Raw genomic sequence first — 24,969 nt, forward strand, 5'->3', positions numbered from 1 at the left:
AACTCAATGCATGCTCATGTTTTGTGACTATAAAATTATTGAGTTGCTTCTTTCCCTTGTATGGCAGTTCTATTCAAATATTTCTCCATTGGAATGATATCTTTATAGGGTAAGATCATGGATCCTGATGAATCTGCCTTTTGTTTGGTTTTCTTTTAAGTAAAATTTTCTGAATTTTTTAAAGGAGTGTGTCAGAGATAAAGAAAATATAAAATCCTGTCAAAAGTTGCTACAAGCTATAGATGTCACACTGCAAAAATAGATTCCCTCATTTATAAGACAAGGGGTTTAAAATCCATGTTTGAAACCAGTAGTGTGCAACAGAATCACCAAGGAAACTTATAAAAAAGGCAAAAACTACAACCCCACTTTGTCCCTTTCCATCTGAATCTAGGGTGATAAGGAAAGCTAGTCATGTGAATGCTGAGAATTTTCACTGCTTTAGGATTTTCATTATAAACCACTCCTACTTGATTTTTTAAGGTTTATACTATGTGTAATATCTTATGTTTCTAGTAACAATGTTATCTAAAGTATTTGAAATAGTTTTAGTATTTTGTCTAATCAATTAAAAAATTATAACCAAAATGATGACTCTTATCCCCTCTGAATTAGATTCTTCTGTGGAATAGTCAACTATCTGGAGTAGAGGAGTAATGACAACAAGACATTTCCACTGCATCAATGGTTTCATTGCTGTTCAGACTTGGTACAGCAAAGACATCTGGCAGTGCCTAAAAGGGGTACAAACCACTTTCAATGAATTGTCACCAACTTCAAACAGGTTTAGGATGGTTGACCTTTAGGGAGTATATGCTTTTAAAAATTCTACCCAGGCACTGAAAAATTTAAGTTCAGAATTTTGACTAAGAACAAATAAGGGGACACAAGTCAAATCACACTCCAGGTCATGTCCCTGGTGTTGGCCATGTACTCATTATGAATGAAAATAAAATATGATCAGCCTGACTTGGGGGATATGTCTGTCTTATTACAGAAGTTACAAGCACAGCTGGAGTGAGCATAATTAACACACTGTATTTTCTCTCAGTGAAAGTCAATGAACGATAGACATCTTTTCCCACAACTTACTTTGATTTTTTCATGTACAGCCAATAGACAACACCAGCAACAAGGGCAGCAAGGAGGAGACCAACAACAATTCCAACGATTAGCTTTGCCTGGTCATTCACCTTTTCTCTGTTTTCATCTACAACAAAGAAGAGAAGCCCATGCAATTATAGACAATGCCAAGAACTTCTGAAAGAAGCCAATCTAGTTATTACTAAAAATGACTAAGTTTCACTACTATGATTAACATGCAAACTTGTGATCTTAAAAGGTAAATTTTAGCATTTTTTGCTATCTTGTCTCATTTGGTATTTTAATTCGCATCCACACTGTGGATGGCTAAGAAATTACTTATACAATGACACTTCATAAATCTTGAGCTGATAGTCAAGGAAGAAGAGTCGGCAGCATAGTACCTACCACTTATCTCGTCTGCCTCATCGTGTTCTGGAATACTTACTGAAATGAAAAATGTTAATATGAAATTAAAAACAAAATTTGTTGATATATGAAAGTCACCTTTACCATTATAGTATGATGTAATAATACTCAGATAAAATATCTATTCTACAGCTAAAAGTAAAAAAAAAATTAATTCACACTATATAGAACACAAACTTCCCTACAAATAAATTAATGTTGTGTTAAGGAAAATGCAAAATCCACCATAGAAACTTTCATGACCAACAGGCTAAAATACTAATCTGAAATCCACATTAATTTTTCCACTAGCTGCCACCTATTTCTACTACTTCCTTTCCAGGAGAAACAAGTTGGTACCTAAGAACTCGATAATGCCGTGTTTCTCAACTTTTCTGGCCCTTACATAGGAGAATTCATTTTCATCCTGTCAGGTCAGTGAACTCCCACTAGAGTTGTTCTCAAGGGGGCAGAGGTGAAGGTGGAGCTTAAATCTCAGGATGTCCTTGTGTTGGGAAGCAACACGAGATGTTTGCCAATACCCTCCAAATGATTGATAGTGCCATGCTCTTGGTCCACTTTCAGAATTACTGCTGGCTGTTGTGGATTATCATTTAATAATAAACTGTATAAACATTCTTCAGAGTGCATGGGCCTGCACCAGAACTACCCATGAAGTTTGATAAGATGCAGATTCATAGGCTTCTCCTCATATGCACTTAATTGGAATCTCAGGGGGTGTTCACTGAGTTTGAAAATGTCTGTGTTATGTTGATCAAGCTACTGCATGGCCTAGAAAACTGAAGCTCTTCATTCAAAGAGTTAAAGTAAAAGGATTTGAGTTCAAGAAGAAAGGACAGGTTCTCTTTCCTGGTAGGACAAATCCATACTCAATTGAATTGCTTTTGGGGAAGTCCATGCTGCTACATTAAAGTTAAACTTGTTTAGTTCTTCTGCCAATCCCTCAGCCCTTTATATTTCAGTCATAATCTGTTAGGGACCATTACCTTTAGACAATTATTTCTCCTATTTCCTGCTAATTCCTAGCTCTTGTATCTATCACCTACTTATGTCACATGCAAGATTCCAGCTGATAGAAGTGTGGTTGGCAGAACAGTTAATATCCTGTTCAAAACCAAGCCAGTCCTGATTTAAGGTTGACAGCCATGAGAAGAATAACAGAACTGAAGAGGGTGAATAACTTTACATTAAATCACAATTGTTTTCAAAAGAAGCTGCTATTGGTATTTATGTATTACCCTGATTTCAGCATTAACACATTCTTTAATTTTCTCAGAGATAATTTTCTTCATCTGATTTCGGCAATGATTCTAACATGATATGAAAAAGGAGCAATTTTTGAAACTAGATTTTACAAATTAGAATATCAGTTTTGCTACTAATTAGCCTGACTTTAAACTTGTGGCATTCTGATACAAAAAATAAGAGTAGGGTAAATGCCACAAAGAATTGTAATGTCAAATAATAAGGAATATTAAAAATGTACCAAATTTAAAGCTATTATAAAAATATTTTAGGGTAATCATTAAATTGTCTTTACTCTGAACATAAAATGTGGACTAAAGAAGAGTGACTTAATTCATATTCTGTGTTGCTCTTGGGAACTCTTCCTGTGTAGGATAAGACCTCTGATCCATAAAACATGAAATGATTTAACTGTCAAGACAAGGATAGTACAAGAATGGAAATCAGGAAAAAAGAAAAATAACCTTATGGTGATGACACCAAATAAAAAATAAATAAATAAAACTTACCATGATGCAGTACAGGAAGATGGAACTGGAGGATTTAAACTAATGGAGAATAACTTCAAATTTTCTTACTTTTTTAATGCCAGAAATGAAATACTCACTAGCAGAGACATTCAAGGAGTTTACTGTTCTTTCCAGCTGGTTTTCTGCTGTGCAAGTTAATGTAACATTCTCTTCAGGGGAAATGATAATTTTACTATAATACCTGCCATTGATATAAGGAGACTCCTCTGTCTGAAAAAAGAAGAAGGAAGATGGATTTAGACACAAAAAAATAAATTTTAAAAGCCTGGGACATAGTAGTAGTGAATGATAGGGGTTAGGTGTGGTGCACTGTGGTATGGTGCACTGTAATATAGTCTGGTGTTCAGGTGTAAAAGCACAGGTAAGACCACTCAGGCCTGCACTGACAGCAGGTAGGAAACAGATGAGTACAATGATAGTGAGAGATTTCTGTTTCTATTGTGAAGTCAAATAATTAAATCAATCAAACTCTTTCCAAAGAGGCTCAGTTTTAGTTAACATTTTGGCACGATGGTATTTGTTTCAAACTAATTAACATGGTTATTATCTAATCACACAGTTTTCTTTAATAAATAATCAAATTAAATTATTCATGAATTTGGTCATTCTTCTTCACTCATAGGTGTTAATTCCCTTATTTTAAACCATTTTATCAAATGCATATGGATATACTATTTGCTCACAGGTAAATAAAATATTTTTTTCCCTGAATTTTCCTGTGCTAAATACAGAGGGTGAATTCTTTTACAGGAGTTCTAAGTCCATCTGATTGTCATGAGGTGTAAATGATCATGGCATCTAACTTCCTCAAATATAAGATAGGATCCCTTGGAGTTCAACCTGGGATTGGATTCCTAAGTACAATGTGACTGAAGCAAATACAAACACAGTTGCTCATTTTCCTGGGTTATTTTATTTGCATCATGTGGTACTTTGCTGTCTGTTTGCTTTCCTCTTAACTTCAGGGTAAGTGTTTTGAGAACAAGAGTGGGCTGTCTTCTAGACCCTGGGGGGTTGAGGAGGGGCAGAAATATCTCCTAGCTGAAAGGCAATAGATTCATCATGTGTTTGAGGAGAAAACAAATAAAAGATTATGGATGGATAATCTAGAACAAGAAAAATAACACATCACCTAGTGGGCCAGAATCAATCATTCTCCTTGGCAATGAAGAATGGGCATTATTATTTTTATTCTCATAGTAAGTTTACCTGCTATTTTTCCACTTTCCTCTAGGATTTTTCATAGGACTTTCTCACTGTTTTTCCTGTTTTAATCTCTTCAAAATATATTTGTTCATTTCTAGGATGGCCTTTTCAATCTTTATATTCTTTTGTTTGTCAGATGTTTATTGTGTGCTTTTCTATTTTCTATGCCTGCATTACCAGTACCTAAAGGTTCTTTTCTGCTGCACTTATCACTTAATTGAACTAGAGAGCAAAAACAAGAAAGTAGAAAAGAAACATTTCTATTTTTTAGCACTTCATTTTTTGGATTTAATCTGTACATTGTCAGCAATTCTGGTAATTCAGGTCTTTATTCTGAATAAAGAAAACTGCATTTCCTTTGGCTTAAGGACCATGGGCCTCTGTGCTTTCCTCTGGCAGGGTCTCTCACTTATTTGTGTCTGTTATGCCTAATCAAATCAGAAGTCATTTGCTTCAAGTGCCACCACTTCTTTGGGGGTTTTCTATATCTGAGCTTATGCAAATATATATTCATCACCTATAGGTGAAAACCAAGATTCACTTTGCTCTACAGAATTATATTACATGAGCTAAACCAATGACCCAACTTCCCTGGATAAAGGAAACAGAGATTTTAACTTAAATTTAATTTGCAGCTTTTTGCTTTATATATCTTCCCAAATTTCAACTGGGTCTAAAGCTAGGAAGAAGGCAGGACAAAGATTGGAATAATCAAATGGTACCCTGGGTGTTCCTGAAGAGTCTTTAACTGCTTCTAGTAAGATGAAGGGGCATGAAAACTGTTGTAGAAAAATGGAATTAACAAGTATGTCAGTAACTTGTAGACACTAGCAAGTTAGTGGAGTTACAGTTCTGAAGAGAGTTACATGCCAGATATTCATTTATCTCTCTCTTTCTCTCTACTTTTCTCTCAGAAAATGGTAGCATTCGTATGTTCTTAGCCCTTTACAATTACTGAAATGTCCTACAAAGGGTACAGACATTGTTTGGCTTATGTCCTCTTTTGGCCAGAAGGACACTGCTGAGAAACTCTATGTTGCTTGCTTTATTCTGGCCTTATCCTAAAACAGGCAAATTGGACCATACATTCATAACTAGTTTCTGTGTTCATCACTCTCCACTCCCATCCAGGGTCCAGTTTTAAGAAAAATTACCTTTTAACATGCATAATTAAGCAAAGTAATGAATGCTACTTATACTCAGGTGTATAAGTTTATTAGGCATAAAAGTGTATACCTTACTGTTTTAATTACCCACGTTTAGGAATTAGTGTCCATGAAGCAACATGCAGTTTGAATTCTTTTAAAGGCAGCTACTGATTACAAAATAATGGTTCCTCCATTCTCCATGGCCCTGGGATTTAAAATTTCTCTTTGAGCCATTTCTTCCTTTAGGAAGATTAAGAATTTAGTAAGAGTCTTCTCTTAGAAGAATTCCAAATTTCATGTGGTAACAAATTAGCCTACACTTCAGTTGCCTAAATAAAATCTCACTTTGGACAAAGTACAGAATATAACAAGAAGACAAATACTTGCTTGGTTTATGACGCTTCCAGTGCCTGTAATTGTCCACTGTATAGCTGGCTTTGGAAAACCTTCCACATGGCAGATTATTGTTTTAGATAGTCCACTGGGATCTGTTTTCTTTGTCATTTTGATTTGAGGTTTTCCTAAAATATCATTACAATTAAAATATGACAATGAACTAAGATCACAAAAGAGACTAGGTAACAGATTCTCAAAGAAAAATTTGGATTGGTGCCCAAGTATTTCACTACCTTCTACAATGAGTGTTAGTGACTCTCTTTTCTTCAATCCTTCAACCTCTTGCAGAGCAGTTTCACAGACATAGTTTCCAGCATCCTGATAATGAAGACTAGAAAATGATGGACTTGAACGGAGCCTGATGTTATCCTGATTAAATAAAGAGTAAATTACTTCACAGGCACAATTATAACCTTAAATGTATTTATTACATAATACTTAAACCTAAAACATTTTTCTGGGTCTAATGAAAATATAAGCATTTAAAATTTTTTCTCAGATACTTTAAAAAGTTTTCATTTTTCCTCTGTAATTTGGAGTCAGACATGCCAGAGTTATATTTCAGACTTCTCTTTTATGGAATTGATATTTTGGAACAAGTTCATAAACTGCTGAAACTCAGTTTCCTTTATTTGTGAAATGAGGTTACATTCTTACTATATCAAATTGTTTTGAGGACTTAAGTATATAAATAATGCAATGTGTTCACATTAAAGAAAGTTCTCATTTGAAGGTCCCTACTCATGGTAGTACTTTGTAGAACTGCCAGACATTCAAATTTGTGATACCTAATCAATGATGGGTAGAGATGCATGAAAATTACCTTATCTGATATAGTTAGCAACACAGTGAATCCATTTTAGAGACACAGCAATTAGAACAAGGATGCTTTTTATAAGAAACCCTTAATTGCTAGTGATACAGCCACATCAATGTTTTAACAGTGCAACTCACAATAGCTAAGTTATGGAACCGGCCCAGGTGCCTGTCAATTGATGAATGGTTACATACACAATGGAGTTTTATTCTGCCATAAAGAAGAATGAAATTATGGCATTGGCTAGTAAATGGATGAAGCTAGAGGACATGACAAGTGAAATAAACCAGACTCAGAAAATCATGGGTCAAATTTTTTTTTCTCATATGAGGAAACTAAAGCAAAATAAGGGAAATAAAGGGGAAAGATATTGGAAATAATAAGGACAGAGGAATGATCAATGGAGTAGGAGGATACTTGATGGAGGGAGGAGGGAAGGGAAAGGAGAAGAAATGTAGATGGAATTTGATAAAATTATTATTTGTATATGTATAAATACATCACAGTGAATTCCACCTTTCTGTGTATCTATAAAGCACAAATTAAAAATAAAGAAATGAATAGAAAGAAAACCAGTAGAATGGAGGGGACTAGCAGACTAGTAGGATGGAAGAGGGGAGGGAAATAGGAGGCACCAGGGACTGGAATGGAGTAAGTTAAATTGCATGCATAAGTGATTAGTCAAAATGTATCTATTACACGGATAACTATAATGTACTAATAAGAGCATTAAAAAGTAAAAAGACACCCTTAATAAAGGATTACCACTCAAACTTTATGAGAAAGAAAATATAACATTTAATTTAAAAAAAATCACCTGACCTACTAAAAATAATCCTGTTTTGCCAGGAATTGAAATACTCCTAAGGGGAGAATTAAACTCATTTCTTTGTTCATGTAGATATTTTATCCTACTTGCTATCACTAACCAAGGCCAGGGAACATTTATCAGCAATTCTGACATTAGTTTTAGTGCTATTGCTGACATTATTATTAGTCAGTTAACAACCGTGAGTGCAGGTGAAGTAGAAGCTAGTTTTGATATAGCAAACTTTGTATTTCTCTAGTCCTGAAGTGAAACATGCTGTGGGTGTTCATGAAATCATTGATTATTGTTTAGATTTGTCAAGCTTTATGATCATTGACTACTACAAACATATCACGTTGACATGCAGACTATAGAGTGACACTTTAATTTCTGAGTGATGAGGCTGTGGCTAAAGGAGAGGGAAACAAGAAACTGAGAATCTAGCATTAAAGAAGATCAAAAGACAAACAGTAAAGCAAATACAAAATAATTGATATTTTCACAAAGAAGAAACTTCAGCAATAAATTTATCTATGAGTTTTGATAAAGACAATTCTTTTCAATGCTTATGTCAAATGGAGTGTGTGTTTCCTCAGGACATCACTGGTTGGGTTCTCTTATTATATGCCATGCTACAGTAACACATTATGCTGGAGGTGTGGATATTCTAGTCAAGGATTTAAATGGAGGGATCATTGTTACAATCATTTCCTTTGGTGATAATCTTGTGTTAAATCACTAATTATGAATCCTGTTTTCTCTTTCTAAAAGGATACCAACAACTGGGTCCTAAAGTCATGCCCTCCATTTTAGACAATTGCATGAATATAAGTAAGCTCTGGCTTAGGAAATACTAAGCTCCTAGTATATTCTGGTTGTTCTCTGATGGCCCAGAGATGAAAAGAATCCCTAACTTTGAGGAGCTCCTAATTCAGCAGACCCTGCTTTCAGAAAGGCAGTTCCAAAGGGCAGGGAAGCACAAAGTGTGTGACCAGAGCAAAGGAACACTCTCCAGAAGGTCTGACCTTGAGTCTGCTATGTCACTCATGGGCTTTCTGATTTCTCTCACCCTAATTTCTTTTTAGATAACTTGGAGAAAATAACAAATGACCTACATATTTCACAGGGATTTTGTAAGCATCATGTGAGTATAATGTGGATTCAAACATTCTGTACATTGTTAAGTCCTACAATACTTAACTGTACATGTTTGTGTGTAGACAAGCATGCACGCTCATCCTCATTTAATATACATACCTCAAGTAATGCCCAAACCAAGTTTTAGAGCCACACACTATTGTTAAATACCTCCAAAATCATATTGTGTTTTGATTTGTATGATAAAGACAGAGTGAACACATGAGTGTGGGTATACAAAGATATTATCCATAAATATGCATTTTTGGATATAACATAGAATATAAAATACCCTAACAACAAAGCAGTCCAAACAGCATAGAACAAAAAAAAACTATGACTTACTTTCATCCAAACCACAGTTGCATTCCTACTAGCAGATATTGTGCACGACACAGGCAGCGCATCACCAAGCTGCTTGGTCACTTCCCCACTTGGGTTTAAGGATAAATCCAAATCTGTGAAGCAGAGAATCTGCTTGAAATGCAAACTTCAAGAAAGTAAGCAGTCGAAATATTTTGGAGAAGAAAAGACACAAGAAAAAAAATCCTTCTAATTGCACTTGAAAATTCAGAACTGACATATGTGACTAAAATAACAGCACTGTAGCATATTCTTCCTAGTTTTTCAAACCAGCTTTGAGACCAGTTTGGACAAATGAATGGTTAATCTAATTGACTATGCATTTATTTGCAATTAACGTAATTGATGTTTTGAGTGCATATAAATATACCCCTAGGCTCTATCACCTTAAGAAAAAAAAATGCTTTAATTGCTTCTAGAAGAAAATAAAGAAAGATGATGACTAGGTAAGTATTGTGAAAAAAAAAAAGTTGGTAAAGCATAACATTGGAAAATCAAGTACATTTAGACAGCAGGTGATAAATTGAAAAACCATGAGAGAGTCTATGCATTTCTGCAGGCAGAATTGACAAATAGATATATTTTTAAAATGCTACTCCATTTCTCATGCCGTGAAATTTTAAATAAGATCTATTGTTAGGTACACTGTCAACAGAATTTTTTAGAAATGTAGAAGAAACACATCTAAGGATATAAGTCTTGATAGGAAATATAAGGATTTATAAAAATCCTACTGTCACAGTATGATACATATGAGGAAAATTCAATTAAATTAAACAAACACTTATTGTAGAACTACTATGCTCTAAGCACTAATGGGGGATACAAAGATGAGTACTGAGCTTACAAATGAATGAGGTTATTAAAGAGGCAATATGCTCTCAACCAACTGTGTTACATGGCCTATGAAGTCAGCATCTAGTTGCAAACCTACTACACATTAGAAGCTTAGTAAGTGCTTATTGAAATATTAAAGTCAGGGCTACAAAGAACAAAGACTTATGGTAGTACAGAGAACAAAGCCAAACTAGGTTTCAAAGCAGTAAGAGGGTCTTTCTATGGGAGACATTCATTTTTGTATCCTGTGGTTGAGAAGGGGGTTGGTTGATAGGTGGAAATGTAGGGACAACTTTTGCCACATAAACGAAAGCAAAGAGGCTGGAGAGCTTGGCAGATTCCACGATGATGAATGACTGGTGATAACTCATAGAAGATAAATCTATACAACTAGTTGAGGTCACACTGAGGACTGTGCTTGCCGTACTGGAGTTGGGACTTTATTCTATGGTATGGGGCTTTGCTGCTGCACTCTATGTTCCTTCTTGGTTTTACATGTTTTGTTGACTGTCTGCAGCATCATCTTAAATGTTTGCCTCTCTAGTTAGACTGCAAGCAGCATGGGGGGATTAGTTTTTCTCTGATACATCCAGTTTTTCATCTGCTACATAGTAGGCTCTCAAGCACTAGTGTTGAATGAATGAAGGAAAGAAGCAGGCTTTCTCAGTTTCCAATTCATATTAAAAAATGAACCATCATATAAAAAAGTGGAGTTTCCTCAGAATTTTTCAGTGAATCATATTTAAATGAAAATTTTACTCCCTGTGACTTAAGAGCTTATGTTAGTTGGATAGTTAACTTGCCAATGAGAAGAGAAAAGATTTCAGAGGACAAAGATGGATTTTGAAAGTTCTGATGAAGAATCTATGTGTGCATGAATTGGCAGAGAAGGAACAGCTGTTTCATGGGCAGTCAGGAATCTGTACACTGAGAGTGTGTTAATGAGAGGTCTGTTCTGCAAACCTGTGCATGAAGAGATTAGGCTTCTCTACCCACATTCCCTTTAGTCATCTTTGGAAGGGAAACAAATTCTGTTTTTGGACAACAAACAAACAAAGATAAATGAGCAAAAATATTTTTATGTAACATTCAGATAAAAGAGTAAAATATTGATTGACATATAACTTTTTCAGTTTTTAAAGAGAATTACAGGCCTTAAAATCCAACATTATAGTCTGCCTGTCAAAACTAAAATGCATTTAAATCTAGTTAAATGCATTGAAATCCAATTAAACTGTTAGGCTTTTTTTTTTTTTTTTTTTTTTTTTTTTTTTTTTTTTTTAATTTTCTTGCTATCATAGCCAATCATTAAGGCACTGTGTGACTCCCACCAAGTCTGCTTGGCCAATCAGTTGTCCATCCATCCTTGCCTGAACTACAAATGATACAAATAAATGACTTCTCCTTTTAGGGTCATATGTACCTAGCATCTCTTAAACAAAAGCACATCTTGAAGCCATTGGTATTTGGTTGTGGGCTCAAAACATGAACGAGGATGTCAGAGAGCTATTTCACAGGCAGTTCAATTTGCTGGGAACATTCTCTTGCTTTACTTTTTTTTTTTTTTCTTTTCTTTTCATGGAACAGGCCTAGATAAATGGTCCCATGACTGACTGGTCCTAAGAGAAAAAGTAGCATTATTGGTCTACTAAGAGGTCACTGCTTTTTCCCAAACTATCCCCTAATGGCAAACACACTTAATCCTGTGCATTGTGAGTATGGAGTAAACAGAAATGGCTCAGCTGTGAACATTTCTTAACAGTGCACTGTTTCTACAGGGCTCCCTGGGGTGCACTTCCAACATCAGACAATCAAAAGCAAACATCTGCTTGCTTTATTCCCCAAAGTACCCTCTTGCCTCCCCTGAAAGATTTAGTTCCTATCCTACATGTTTTCCAAGCATTGTTATTGATAGAGTATGAGATTTAGAACCATGTACTCAGGACAATTTCTAAAATTTCTTCTCATTTTGAAACACAAACATCTCATGATGAAAGGAATTGAGTGGCTCACCATGTCTAGAGACCTTACTGATGGTACTGTTGAGTGCAAAGAACTTATCAGAGAGTTTGGCCTATATGTACAAGAAGATTGATGCTTGCTCAAAGCACTTTGAACTCTAGTCTCAGTAGTGGGTAGGGTGAACAAATAAGGCTACTATTTCCATGATGCATCAGGTACATCAATAATATGGATTGTTGTGAATTATAAAATAAAGAACTCAACTAAAAATCTGTTTTTTTTAATGTATCTTTTTTCCCTACCACTGACATGGGGGCCAAAAATAACTTTCAGAGCGTCTGTAGAACAAAAGCAGATTAAAAGCTAATAAAGTTATGTTCAAGGTGATTTTGAAGAGGTTCTGTTTCCATAAATGTACTTGTTCAGTCAATAAATGGAGTTCAGTTATCTCCACTTCCCCTTCCAATTACTCTGAATATAGTAACTTTGTTTTTCCTGGCTTTGGGTATTAATATTATTCTGTAATTAAAAAAAAAAAAAACACTTAATCTAGATTTTCCTGGGACAATTGCAAACCTTGTGAACCTCAAGAATGTCTAAATAAGGTTTTGGAGGGTAGATCAGTGGTAGAATGCTTGCCTAGCATGCATGAATCCCTGGGATAGACCCCCAGCACTGTAAAAGAAAATGAATACCTAAATATTTTTTAAAAAATATATAATGAGTTATTTCCTTGAGAATCATATGAATATTATTTTTTTGATACAACACACGGAAGACACTTAAAAGGAAGATGGAGGTTTACCCTAGGCAAAAGTCGCAGCATATCCAGGCAAGGTTTAGATGCTGCTATGCCAAACTGACTACAGTTGAGTTTATTCTGCTGATCTTTACGAATCTATTGAAACAAGGTATTTACAAAAAATATAGCTTCAATTTATTAGAAAAGACAGCCATGTTAAACTATAAGGGGCCTCTGAAGTGACGCTGTACTGGAGAAGTGACTTACAGTGGACTGTGATGGCCGTGGAAGCAGTCATGCTTTTTTTGTCGATCAGGGAGCATCTGTAGTCTCCTGTCGCATTGCGCCTCACATCTGTCAAAGTGTATGTGTTTGAGCTTCTTATTCCTTCAGGTTGTCCCTTTAGATAGAGGCAAAATGTCAGATGATTACACGTGGTAGCTTTACAATGAAAACTGTTGTCTTTCTTGATGAAGATGGCATTTTATCAGACAGGAAAAAAGGAAATGTGTTTCTTTGAATGGAGAAAAAAGAGTAAAGTTTGTGCTACCAACATCTGATTTCTACAGAAATAATATTTAGGTTCCAAGGAATTTTGAAGACTAATTTATATTGTATCGATGATATCTATTTTATGACGCTATGGTTTGTGTTTGAGGTTTAAAGCAGAATTTTGTTTTAAAAATGTCCAATTTTTTTTTTATATTTATGTCTTACCTAATTTGACAAAAAGATTTGGGGAAGTTTAAAAGAAAATATTCCATATGTCCAAATAAAAGGAAAGAGGAAGAAAGGAAGGACAGAGAAGAATAGGGATAGGGAAAAAGAAAGAGAAAGGGGACAGAGAAAAAAAAAAAAGAAAGAGAAGAGAAAATAGTAACAAATCAAGAATTGGAAAGATACAGATGAAGTAGGAGTATATGTTAACAACAACAACGACAAAAAAAAAGCAGCAGATATTGTTGCTAAAACTGAGACCTAAATTTGGTTCTGTCATCTCTGATAGCCACAGTGGAAACCTAATTAGTTTAAAATTTCCATTTGCAAATGAGATGAAAGCAGCATGTCAACTTAATAGGAAAAACAAAGCTTTCCGTCAACATTTAATTTTATAAAGAGTTACTTAGACTAGTCTTCTCAGTAATGTGGTGAATGATATTCTGTGTACAGCTACTAATGTAATGGATAGACTGACAAGCACTTCGCTACAGTAAATGTAGTATTGAGTTGTACATGGCTTTCCCCTGTGCAAAGGTGATGTCAAACACGAGGCTACAGGAGGACAAAGTTATCTTTCCAAGTCAGGCTCCTTATCACTATAACATCTAGAACACACCCAAAGTTTTCCTTTTGGAGAAATTTTCCAAATATCCTCAGCGCTATGATATGGATAAGAATTGAGGAACTGAAAATTTAAGATTATATATGATAAGAAGAGAGTTTTGAGGAACTGAAAATTTAAGATTATATATGATAAGAAGAGAGTTTAGAGCATGATTCTACCAAGCTGAATATAATGTACAACAAAACTATTCTTACTTCAGGAGATCAGAGGTATGTTCAGGGTCATACTGTGGGTAGACAGAGAATCCACTACAGACCATTTGCTGTTATCATCTCTGTTTTATAGTTACCTACTTCTAAAGAACAGATCCATATAGTTTTCGTGGACTATTACCTTTAGTTTTTGCAATTATGGTTTCCTGTGGTCAGCTGTTTTTTTTTTTTTTTTTTTTTTTTTGTTTTTTTTTGGCTCTTTGTCTCTGAAATCTCTCAAAGTTGAGAAAAGACAAGAACACTGTCAGGGGCCACAAAAGCTTTCAAAGGATAGTCTACAGGTGGTGTTTTTTTTCTGCCCCCAAATAGCATTCTATCTCACTTAAGCCATCTAAGCGCATATAACTCTTGATTTAGCTAGAGGCCAAACAACAGGACAAAATGATAGCAGTCAAGCTCAGGTACTACTTAGGCACTTACTGGTAAGTAAAACAAAAACTCCTCGGGAGGAGGATTGCCATTCCCCATGCACTTAAGAGTGATGTTGTCCCCTTCTTTGATGGCAGTTTTTGGTGGCAACACTTGTATTGTCACCTGCTCTGTAGGATCTGCAAGAGCCACAGGCACAAGTTAACCATTTTTGTCAAGTACCAAATTACTGTGCATACAATGTAAATGACTAAATTATACCCAATTTTCTCAAGAAGTTAGTAATGGTAATTACTTAAATGTATCTTTTTATAGAAGGATTGAAGTTAATAGCCACTTGCTATACCAAGTACTAATCTTAGTTAGAGCAAACTACAAAGAAACCCTATTACATAAAAATCAATTTCTTCTTAGCAAAATGTCCTTAACTGAGGTAGGAATGATTGTAATTATTGTATGCGTAAAAGACCAGTAGGAACAACCTCACTGTATGACTTCATTATAAGGAAATTTAACTATGTTATATGAATCTGATAGTTTGGAAATCAGCTAGCAAAATCACTGAAGCTATCAGGTCCCACTGTACTCATATTACATAATAATATCTTATACTAAATAAGAGGATACATGAACTAAACAATACCAGCAAGATTTTTGGCATGCAGGAGAGTAGATCTGCTTTCAGAGCAATGAATCCTGTGAACTGAGAGGGACACTTAACACAATCAACAGGACTATAAGTGCATTGTAATTCTGTCCTGTTCATTGGAGCCAAGATGTAACTTTCATTCCATTTTGGTCATTTTTGTGGAGAAAATAGGGCTAAAGAGTATGCTTTAGTACAGACTACTGCTCAACAGTGTAATGCTAAATAAATTAAAGACTGGTTACGGTGGGACCATATTTAGCAAACACAAAATAAAAGGAGCTAGTGGTGGCTGCTATAAAGGACTTACTTTCTTACTTATCCATTTGTTATAGTGTTGGATAAATGCAGTGAACAATGAATTTAGAAATCATATAATCCAAAGGTTTATTTTACAGAAGTTTTCACACTAGAAATAATACTTATTGAGATATATGCTTATATTTTCAAATTGGTGGCATTAAGAATAACATCTCTACAAAGATCTATTTTGTTATTAGCTAGTAAAGTGAAATGAGCAAATGGTTGTTTGGTGGGCTTTTTAAAATTTCTTGCAGTCATTTATTTTCTTGTCTACAACTAACTTGCAGAGGAATACTTTAAAGCATTATTATACATTGCTTCTTTTTCATTTCTCTAAGTCTGGGCATCTCTGAATATTTATCCAGAATGTTCTGAAGTAAAAAATGATGGATTTAATATACTTTTTGTTTTTATTTATTTATTTTTTCTGGGTTAGTCTAATATAGTTCTCCAATCAGCATTTCCCAGGGAAGTTACAAAGTGAATAAAGTTTGCTCTTTTTTTTTTGGGGGGGGGGTGAGTGTACAGAGGATTGAACTCAAGGGCACTCGACCACTGAGCCACATCCCCAGCCCTATTTTGTATTTTATTTAGAGACAGGATCTCATTGAGTTGCTTAGCATCTCACTTTTGCTGAGGCTGGCTTTGAACTCGCGATTCTCCTATCTCGACCTCCTAAGCCTCTGGGATTATAGGTGTGCACCACCGCGCCTTGCTAGCGTTTGCTTTTGGCGTTCCACTAAGCTCCATTTCTGGGTCCCACTCATTCTTAGACATGGCCCTTCTCTGAATAGCACTCAGGTTTGACCGGCAGCACGTCACTGTGGCACATCTCAGATCAACACTGACACCAGAACAGCCAGATATCATAATCAGTCTAACTTGCTCCTCTGCATTCCCTTTTCAATAGTTGCTATTCTGTAGTAAAGAGTTGAAAACTAAACTCTGATCAGAGGTCTATCACAACACATTTGTATTTTAACAGTCACTTTCTGGATGGCCACTCACATGCCAACAACAAAATTAATGATCTCTTGTTCTCCCTTTGCCCCTGACTTTGAATTTTACTCTGCCCATTAGTAAGTCATCATTCTTCTTGTACTCTGACTTCTTCCTTGCCCTCTCTTACCCACTCAATCACCAAGTCTCAGTGATTAATACTTCATAGCATATTTTGCATCCGATTCTCCCCTTCTATTCCCACCAACACTTCCCTGGTCTACGCCCTAATTAACCTGCCCTGAAACACTGCCATCAAATTTCATTTAGCCTGTCACCTTGAGCCTTGAGCCTTCTGTTCTTTAATAACTATTTCCTCTGAAGCAGTTTCCAGAAGTACATTTTGAATATCAGTGATTTGAAATAAAAATACCTTATCTTGGTATCCACAATTTGGCTTGGATCTAGTTCCAGTGAGATTCTTATGTCTCACTACTTTAAGTAAATGCCTACATTATAACTGAAAGAGTCTACTCAGATTTTCTATGCATTTATCCTTCTGTCCAATCATTAATTCATTTGCTCAGTATCAATTTTGTATAAGCACTGAGTGGTAGGATTATAAAGCTGAAACGACATCTTCCTTGGTTTAATGATCGTTCCCTCTAGGAGAACACCAAACTTAACAAGTAAGATTATGGCAACATTAAAACTGCATATGATGTGAGCACTGATCACTGGTGGTGCTAGGTGAGTTGTACTGGGAAGCTTCCAGGAGCAGTTCACCCTGGAACTGGGTTTTGAAGAATAAATAATTGCTAAAAGACAAAAACAGACAATAGCAGCACATGGATAGGCATGTAAACAGTATTCTCCTGAAGGAGAATCTAGAAAACAGAATGGACCACAGCAGGTATAGTGCAGCGATGAAGGTTGAGATACACTGCAGGACTATGGCTATAAGGGACTCAAGTCATATTGAAATTGCGAGTGCAAAGATTAATCTGGGAGCTCTGGGGAGTCATGGAAGAATTTTAATCACAGCAGTAACTCTATCACCATTTTATGTTTTAGAAAGATATTTCTGGCACCAGCTTGGAGTAGTTTGTTTGGGCTAAGCAGAGAAAGATAGGCAGATGGGAGGAATACTATTTTGGAAATCACTGCAGAAATGCAGGCAATGAAGAATGGTGGCATAAGTTTAGGCAGTACCCATAGGGAAACCAAGTAAACATGAAGATTAAAGAGTTAGATGCTCTACAATTCCATTAGTGATTGTTTAGGGTATGGGATGAGTGAACTGGTGCATCTTTCTCAAGATTTCTCAAGTTGAATTTATCAAAATTCCTTTTCTTGAGTTATTCTCTCATTTAGCTCTCTATTTTCTGTAGCCTATCTGGAGCAGTGGTTCTCCAAGTGTGGTCCTCAGATCAGCAGCATTAGTCATTGGGAAATTCGTTGTAAATTCAACATAGAAAGCATCTCCCTCGTCTACTGGATCAGAAACTGGACAATGAGGTCCAGGATTCTGTGTTCTAACAAGTCCATAGAATTCGTCTGATGCACACGAGAGTTTGAGATCAACTGTCCTTGGAGACCTGAGCTTTCAGGAATCTGACTTCCTGTGACATTCACCACTTGTGACATTCACCACTTGGGTCCTCACAGGGAAACAATTTCCTTCTAATGTAGGTGTCTTGATTCTCTACTGGAGTAGTATACTCCTCGAATGTCAGGACTCTATATGAAGCCCTGTTGTGTCTTCACCATGAAGCCCAGCACTGCACACAGGGTTTTCTCAAAAGCCAGGCCACTTGCCCTCTTCACAGCCAGCTATGGTAAAATCACTTCTTTCTTAAACATCCAAGGATTTCTCTGGGCACCTAAATGCCAGTCTGGCACCCACATTCATTCCTGTTCTTTCATAAGCCAATTTCCTGATTCTTATTACTCATCTTGATATTCTCTCCTATCTTGTACCCCTACATTTACATCAAGGAGGGTTATTTAGGAATACCCTTGCCTTCATTTACAGAAATAACGGTTTGATTTTAGACAAGCTATAAATGATGGAATATTCAAATTTCCTGCTTTTAAAACTAGTTGAAAGTCATCTACCAAGTTTAAGGCCCAAACAACTTTTCAACATTAGGACAAGTCTTGAAATTCATTTTTGTTTTCGTATTAAGATTCTGTGCCTTAAAGAACCAAACAAACATAAATGAAGTAAAACTCTTCAAAAGTTTCAGCTGGCATTTCTGCCTTTTCTTTTAGAATAGATGGGGAAGTTCTAGGTTATTCTAGAACACATGAGAGCATTACAATTATTTTTTGTTCACTTTAAGTAATCATTATGAAATTTCTTTATTGCATTTCCCCCCCAAATCTCCAGGTCTATTTTTATGTAGTGATAGTGATCACAAAGTAATAATACAGAGCATTTCATGTGTGATGCGGTGTGCTATTTTAGACTTGTGATGTCTCTGAATCTCCATAACAACATTGAGTTAGATATTATATTGTCAAGTTATGAAAACTAAAATTTATAATAATTAAGCTACTTTTCTGGAAGTGTGCAGTAATTGATAGCACTGGGACAGGAACACCAAATCTTTGCTCTAAATCATTAGATTATCTTTGCATCTGTCTTTCAAAAGAGGGCCCAGCAATGGGAAAAAAATTCTATCCTGGTCTCTACAGCTAATCTACAGGCTATTTCTGTGCTTAATATTCCTGTTAAATAAAATAATGGAATTAGAACAGCTGGCCATAAAAGTTTCTTTATTTTTTTTAGTATGAAAAGGTTGTTTAATAAATGTTCTTTTTTGTTTCTAAATCTCAGTTTATACCAGAGAGTAAACATATAACATCTAAGGAGACATTAATAATGATTTTAAATGAAAATATAAATTACCTCTGCCAAAATTAACTTTCTTTTTGAAAATGCTTGACAAAATTATTAATAATTTACCATCCCAATATTGAGGTATACTACCTGTGGGAGACATCCATTGTTGGGAGCTTCTTGGATTTGTTTAACACTACTGCATAATACCTTATTGTAAGCTTAGTGACTTTAAATGAACTTATTATGTTATAGTTCATTGAGAAGTCTGGGCAATGTGTAACTGGGTTCTCTGTTCAGGTTTGTCTTACAATGTTAAAATTAAGGTGTCATTTTAATATTCTATGTTTTAAATTCGTGATTTAGTTATGGAAAATATCTTAGAATATAGCATCCTATATGAATTAAGCAACTGATCTCATTATTAAAATAAATCTCCATAAAAATAGCAATCCCTACCCGGAAAGCTAGTTGGTCATAAATCTATATTTGTCTGTCATTCATTCAGGAAATGGTAATAAGACATTTTGAGTTCCTACAAAATACATGACAATGTACTAGGTTTGAGGTCTACCAGAAGAAATCAACCAAGGTAGAGATCATACTATTAAGAAACTGAACACCAGGAAGAATACAGGAGATGCTCATATATAACACTGGAAAGTGAACTATATTTTAAGATGGGTAAGCACTTATTCTGCAAGTGTTCTAAAGAGGAAGAGATTTCTTGAGTGCCATGGGTTTGGAATAGAGGTTGGAATCATAATCCGAAGACAAACTGAATGATGATTTCAGAGAGATTAATAGTATTTGAAGATTATTTCTACTACATTACAGTTATATAATTATATATTGAATTACTTACAATAAATATCAAAGATTGCCTGTTCAGAATGGATGGTTTTCTGGCCAGATGGTTCATAATATGTCACAGAACAGGTGAATGGCATTTGTACATCAGCCTTGCTTGTCTTATATTCCAAAGATGAAGTCATGGTATACAACTGAGTAACTGGATCCATCTCCTTTTTAAAAATTATAACCACCGCTGGAGAAAATAAAGAATGAAGAAATGATGATGTGATCTTTTATTGGAAAATAACAATCCTTTATTAAATATCATAACACCTTTGAGAAGTGGTTTTGACCTTCTAATTGTATTTAATACGAGAGAAAACTGATGTGCCATGAGGTAGGAAATCTTTTCAAAACTATGACTCAGAGACATACACAAAAACAGTATCCTGGAATCCTATCTCCCACTCACTTTAATTAACTTCTAGAACATGCCATGTGCAGAAATCATTTTCTCTGCTCTTGATTCTACTGCACAACAGCTAAGATGATATTTTAAAAATCATGTAATGATTTACTGGATACTTAAATTAACAGAGCATGGAGTCATAGATATGAAAAGGATAGCATTTTTAGATCCTGGATAGTCTAGAGAATACCTAGGCAAGAGAAAATCAAAACAGGTTATTTGTACTTATCGCCCACCTCATACCCACCTCCTTCAAGGGGTTGTAGCACTTTTCCATTTCTGTACCATGTGATGTTTCCATCTGGGTAACTGTCTTTTGAAATGCAGTTTCCCAACTGAAAAATAAAAGGGCAATAAGATGGCCTTGTTTCAAAGAGGGGCTGCTGATTTAGAAGCCCTAGAACATTTAGGAAAAGCAGAGTATCTTGATCCATTTATTTTCTGACATTGATGGACTGTACACATGCTGTCTCGTATAAAAACAATGTTTTATATTTAAAAATATAGTCTTGCCCATCTTTAAATGTGCAATAAATCTGCCACTAATGATAAAATCACATTCATTCAAATACATTACCCAATTTATTCTGACACTATTCAATTTAAACAGTAACTGAATAGCAAGGTATAACTATACTAACATTGACTATTAATCAGAGTTCTAGATCTTCATATGCACGAAACATTTAGTGTCAAGACCTGGCTGCTTCTCCAGTTACATTCTACTTATATTTTAGACCTTTGTATATTTACTACACTGTGTAATCCTTATCGCTTTTTTCAAATGTGTTTTGACTTTAATGTTCAGTGTTTACCAAATAATACGATCCAAAGAGCATGGGTTTACACACATATATACACACACAAATGAAAGTTTAGGTGCTTTAGTTGTTGAAAATGAAGGCATTACTCAGTGGATGCTTGTCCCCACTTCAACACTGCTTCCCTTCATTAGCTAATGTTATTGTTTAAATCTGATTTTCTCACATTTTTCATTTCAAACTTTCAATGGTTTAAATTGTCAATAGAATAGTCCAACCTCCCTATGTGGTGTATAGGACTTCTCATGATTCAGCTTCTCTTTACCTCCAGATTTATCTCTTTCCATACTCCCTTGACTTCTGTCTTAGAATCTAAAGTTTCAGAAATACCAAAAGTTATATTTCTCAACATATCATTCTCTTTCACATCATATTACTCCATATTGTTGGAAAACACTTGCTATCTTTAGCCTGGAGAAAATCTGCTCATCTTTCATCGGCTGTATTAAACATTCAACCATTCAAATAAGAAATACTTCTCCCTTCAGAAATGACCACACTGTCCTTTATATCATCGTTGCCACAAGGCACAGTGGTCATGGGGTTCCCACTGTACCTTCTGCATACTTTCTGAGTGGCACTTGCAACACTGTCAACACCATGTGAGCAAAGTTCATCTTGTTTGTTCTGGCATCTGAGGCTAGGAAGATGCACTCAACACTAAAGTAAGTAAAAGCAGTTAATCAAAAACTCGTTCTCACCTTTTTAAGCTGCTCTGTTTCCAGAAATGGTGCTTTGCTTACAATTTCAGGTTTAGATGGTTGCTCTATAGTTGAGAAATGTTTTGAATATGAATAGAAGGGGGAAAAAAGGGAGAGCTGTGAGTTGGTTTATGACAAAACAAAATCATTCCTATACTCAAAGCAGAAGAACAAACTACAGAATAAATAATAGATTTTTCTATATAATCTGGGTTTCAGATATCTGATTGGTCTTGCATATCCCATTATTTCATATTGTTGGAAAGCTCTATCTTTGACCTGGAGGTGTAATCCTCTAAATATTTGTTTCTTTATCTTAAATATTGCTTTAAGTGCTTATGTCTTCTTTGAGTAAAACAGCTGCAATGATTTCTGAATGTTTTATAAGCAGCAAATATGGATTTGATAGTGTAATAGAGGCTAATGTACTAAATAATAATTTATCACCATGAGCACATTCTACTTATCAATAACTTCCAACCCATTATGTGATGATGTTAATTCACATGGAGTACTTATTTATTTTTTTATTTTGTATAATGGTACTTGTTTAAAATGCACATTTCTAAGTCCTAAGCAGCTTACTGAAACAGAATCTCCAGAGAAAAATTCCATCAATATATATTTTTAACAAGTTCCTTGGGGATTCTTGGGCACAATGAAGTTTATGAAACATTGCTCTAAAATCACGGGAAAGCTAATTAGGAATGCAGAAACCTAAATTTCCTAAATATCTTTTAAGTTCATTCATACTGTGAAACTATGTGTGGGGAAATCTTTCAAACTTGAAACCTGAGATAATGAACAGAAGTATTTTAAATATAGAAAGTTTTATAAAGGTAAATTCTAATAGAGGCTTCAGGAGCAATTGATTAAAAATTGCATCAACAATTTCTTACTTAAAGTAATTTTAAGTTATTTTGTTGTTTTCTGCTAGTTTTCTATCATTGATGGATTTCGTACTTTTAAAACAGCTCCAACAATTAGTTTATAGAGACTGTAAATTGACTCATTGTCACTAATTTTCGTGTCTCAGGGAACAGAATTATTCTATTGACATATAAACAAACAAATGAAAATAAGCAGATATTTTCTTTTATTGTTTATCATCTCCAATACTTTTAATTTTCATAACCAAATCAAACACTAAATTGGCTGCAGTATACTTATTACTCAACTTTGAATTTAGTTATGAGATGTCCATTATATAAAACCAGGAAAAAGACAAAAAAATCTTTGAAGTAACAAAATGAATATCACCAGAGTATACTGAAAAGATAAAATCTTCTTAAGGTTAATATTACAGCAGATTTCTCTTTGCAAGTATTTTTAGATTAGAAATAAGAACAATGAATATGATAAATCTGCCTATGTATCAAACTCATGCACTTTAATTACACCAGAGCCCATATATGATGGAATCCAGAAATACAATTCTACAATTCTCACAATGATGATTATGTAGTTTTTCAAATATACCAACTGGAAACAAAACATAATAAAGACAGAAAAACAGGAAAAGAAATGTAGAGGAACACAAAGGTGCAACCAAGACAACTAAGATTAATACTAACAAGTGGATGCTAGGAAGGCAACTACAAAATTCTGAAGGTTGGCCAGAAACTCCCCTCAGGATAGACACCAGTTTCTGGGAAACACATGGTGTAGAGGTCAAAGCTTTTCCCTCATCAGCATGCCTTGATGTCATCACTATTTTGATGGAATGCTATAAAAATTTAAACTGAGTTATCAATAAAACATTAAATTCTGTGTGTAACGTATGTTTTAAAGGCAAATATCTAATACATTTGAGAGAGGAATGCATTTAGAATATTTAAAGAGAATGAAAATTCTTGGGGTTTAACTAAGCCCAAGTTCTCTGGCCACTAAAATTAACTTATTTATTGACACCCTATCTGAGAGCTCAAGAAACAGAAGATATTAAATTAATGTATGTGGTCAAAAAAGAGTCAACATTAGCAGTAAGAAAAGAGAATAAATGATTTTTAGTTTCTCTTCAGTGTGCCTGGAATATATGAAGAGACTTGAAAATCCTCCCATGAATTTAGACTCTGAATAAGAAGGTGAGGTTGGCAGTTTAGGCAAGTTTTCTTCCTTTTTTATTTACCAAAGTAAAATATTGAAATACTCACTTCTTGGTATATCAGATACCTCTGTTGCTTTGTAAACCCTGTGATGTTTCATCAATGTGCAAATAATATAAATACTTGGCTTAGGGTGTTATAATCTTTGATTCTTTGCACATGGAAATGTACACTTTGTTTCCGTAAGAAATTGAAAAAAATTCCCTCTAACTTCAATAAAATGAAACTGTAGCAAACCTAAAAAAAATTCCACGAAAGGATGCTTACAGTAAGTCCTCTTTTCATTTTATGCATCTTTCCATTTGGTAGAGAGTCACAGTGAATATTGTGAAAATCATGGTAATACCTATTGCATTTACTTGAGTTATTTTTGCCTTAAACTTTTGTTTCAAACCCTCTATATTATCTACATATTTTGTATGCAATTTTCTCTTACATTAAGTTGTAACAATCGATGGATATTAGTTGGAGGACCATGAAAGAGGACACGTACTATTTTAGCAAAATTGCATATTGATTCCAAAGTGTTTTTTTTTAAAAAACTCTATGTGAATTATGTCTTAATATGATTCAAAGATTTATAACCAAGTATAAAAATGAGAGGAAAAAGCAATGCCACAAATTTACTTGCATTGTTAAAGTAATTTAGTCAAGGGCACTAATTTAAAATTGAACCAAATATTACTTCTGAACATTCATGAGTGGGTTCTCTAAAA

General features: G+C 34.8%; 1 protein-coding gene across 2 annotated transcripts in view; it reads right to left on the minus strand.

The window, feature by feature from the left end:
• Nucleotides 1-24,969, minus strand: part of Alcam (activated leukocyte cell adhesion molecule) — a 181,208-nt gene that overhangs the window by 13,687 nt on the left and 142,552 nt on the right. The window contains exons 4-14 of one of the 2 annotated variants that reach the window (XM_047563007.1): nucleotides 22,149-22,213; nucleotides 20,874-20,961; nucleotides 20,228-20,410; nucleotides 14,681-14,808; nucleotides 12,971-13,103; nucleotides 9,145-9,257; nucleotides 6,271-6,406; nucleotides 6,029-6,162; nucleotides 3,365-3,497; nucleotides 1,492-1,530; nucleotides 1,093-1,210 (exon numbers count right to left, since the gene is read on the minus strand). In XM_047563007.1, the coding sequence (XP_047418963.1) occupies nucleotides 1,093-1,210; nucleotides 1,492-1,530; nucleotides 3,365-3,497; nucleotides 6,029-6,162; nucleotides 6,271-6,406; nucleotides 9,145-9,257; nucleotides 12,971-13,103; nucleotides 14,681-14,808; nucleotides 20,228-20,410; nucleotides 20,874-20,961; nucleotides 22,149-22,213 (1,270 nt within the window). The remainder of the gene's footprint in view (nucleotides 1-1,092; nucleotides 1,211-1,491; nucleotides 1,531-3,364; nucleotides 3,498-6,028; nucleotides 6,163-6,270; nucleotides 6,407-9,144; nucleotides 9,258-12,970; nucleotides 13,104-14,680; nucleotides 14,809-20,227; nucleotides 20,411-20,873; nucleotides 20,962-22,148; nucleotides 22,214-24,969) is intronic. The other variant, XM_047563008.1, reaches the window with a different exon arrangement.

Source organism: Sciurus carolinensis, chromosome 9 (genome assembly GCF_902686445.1).
Source record: "Sciurus carolinensis chromosome 9, mSciCar1.2, whole genome shotgun sequence".
Classification (NCBI taxonomy): Eukaryota; Metazoa; Chordata; class Mammalia; order Rodentia; family Sciuridae; genus Sciurus; species Sciurus carolinensis.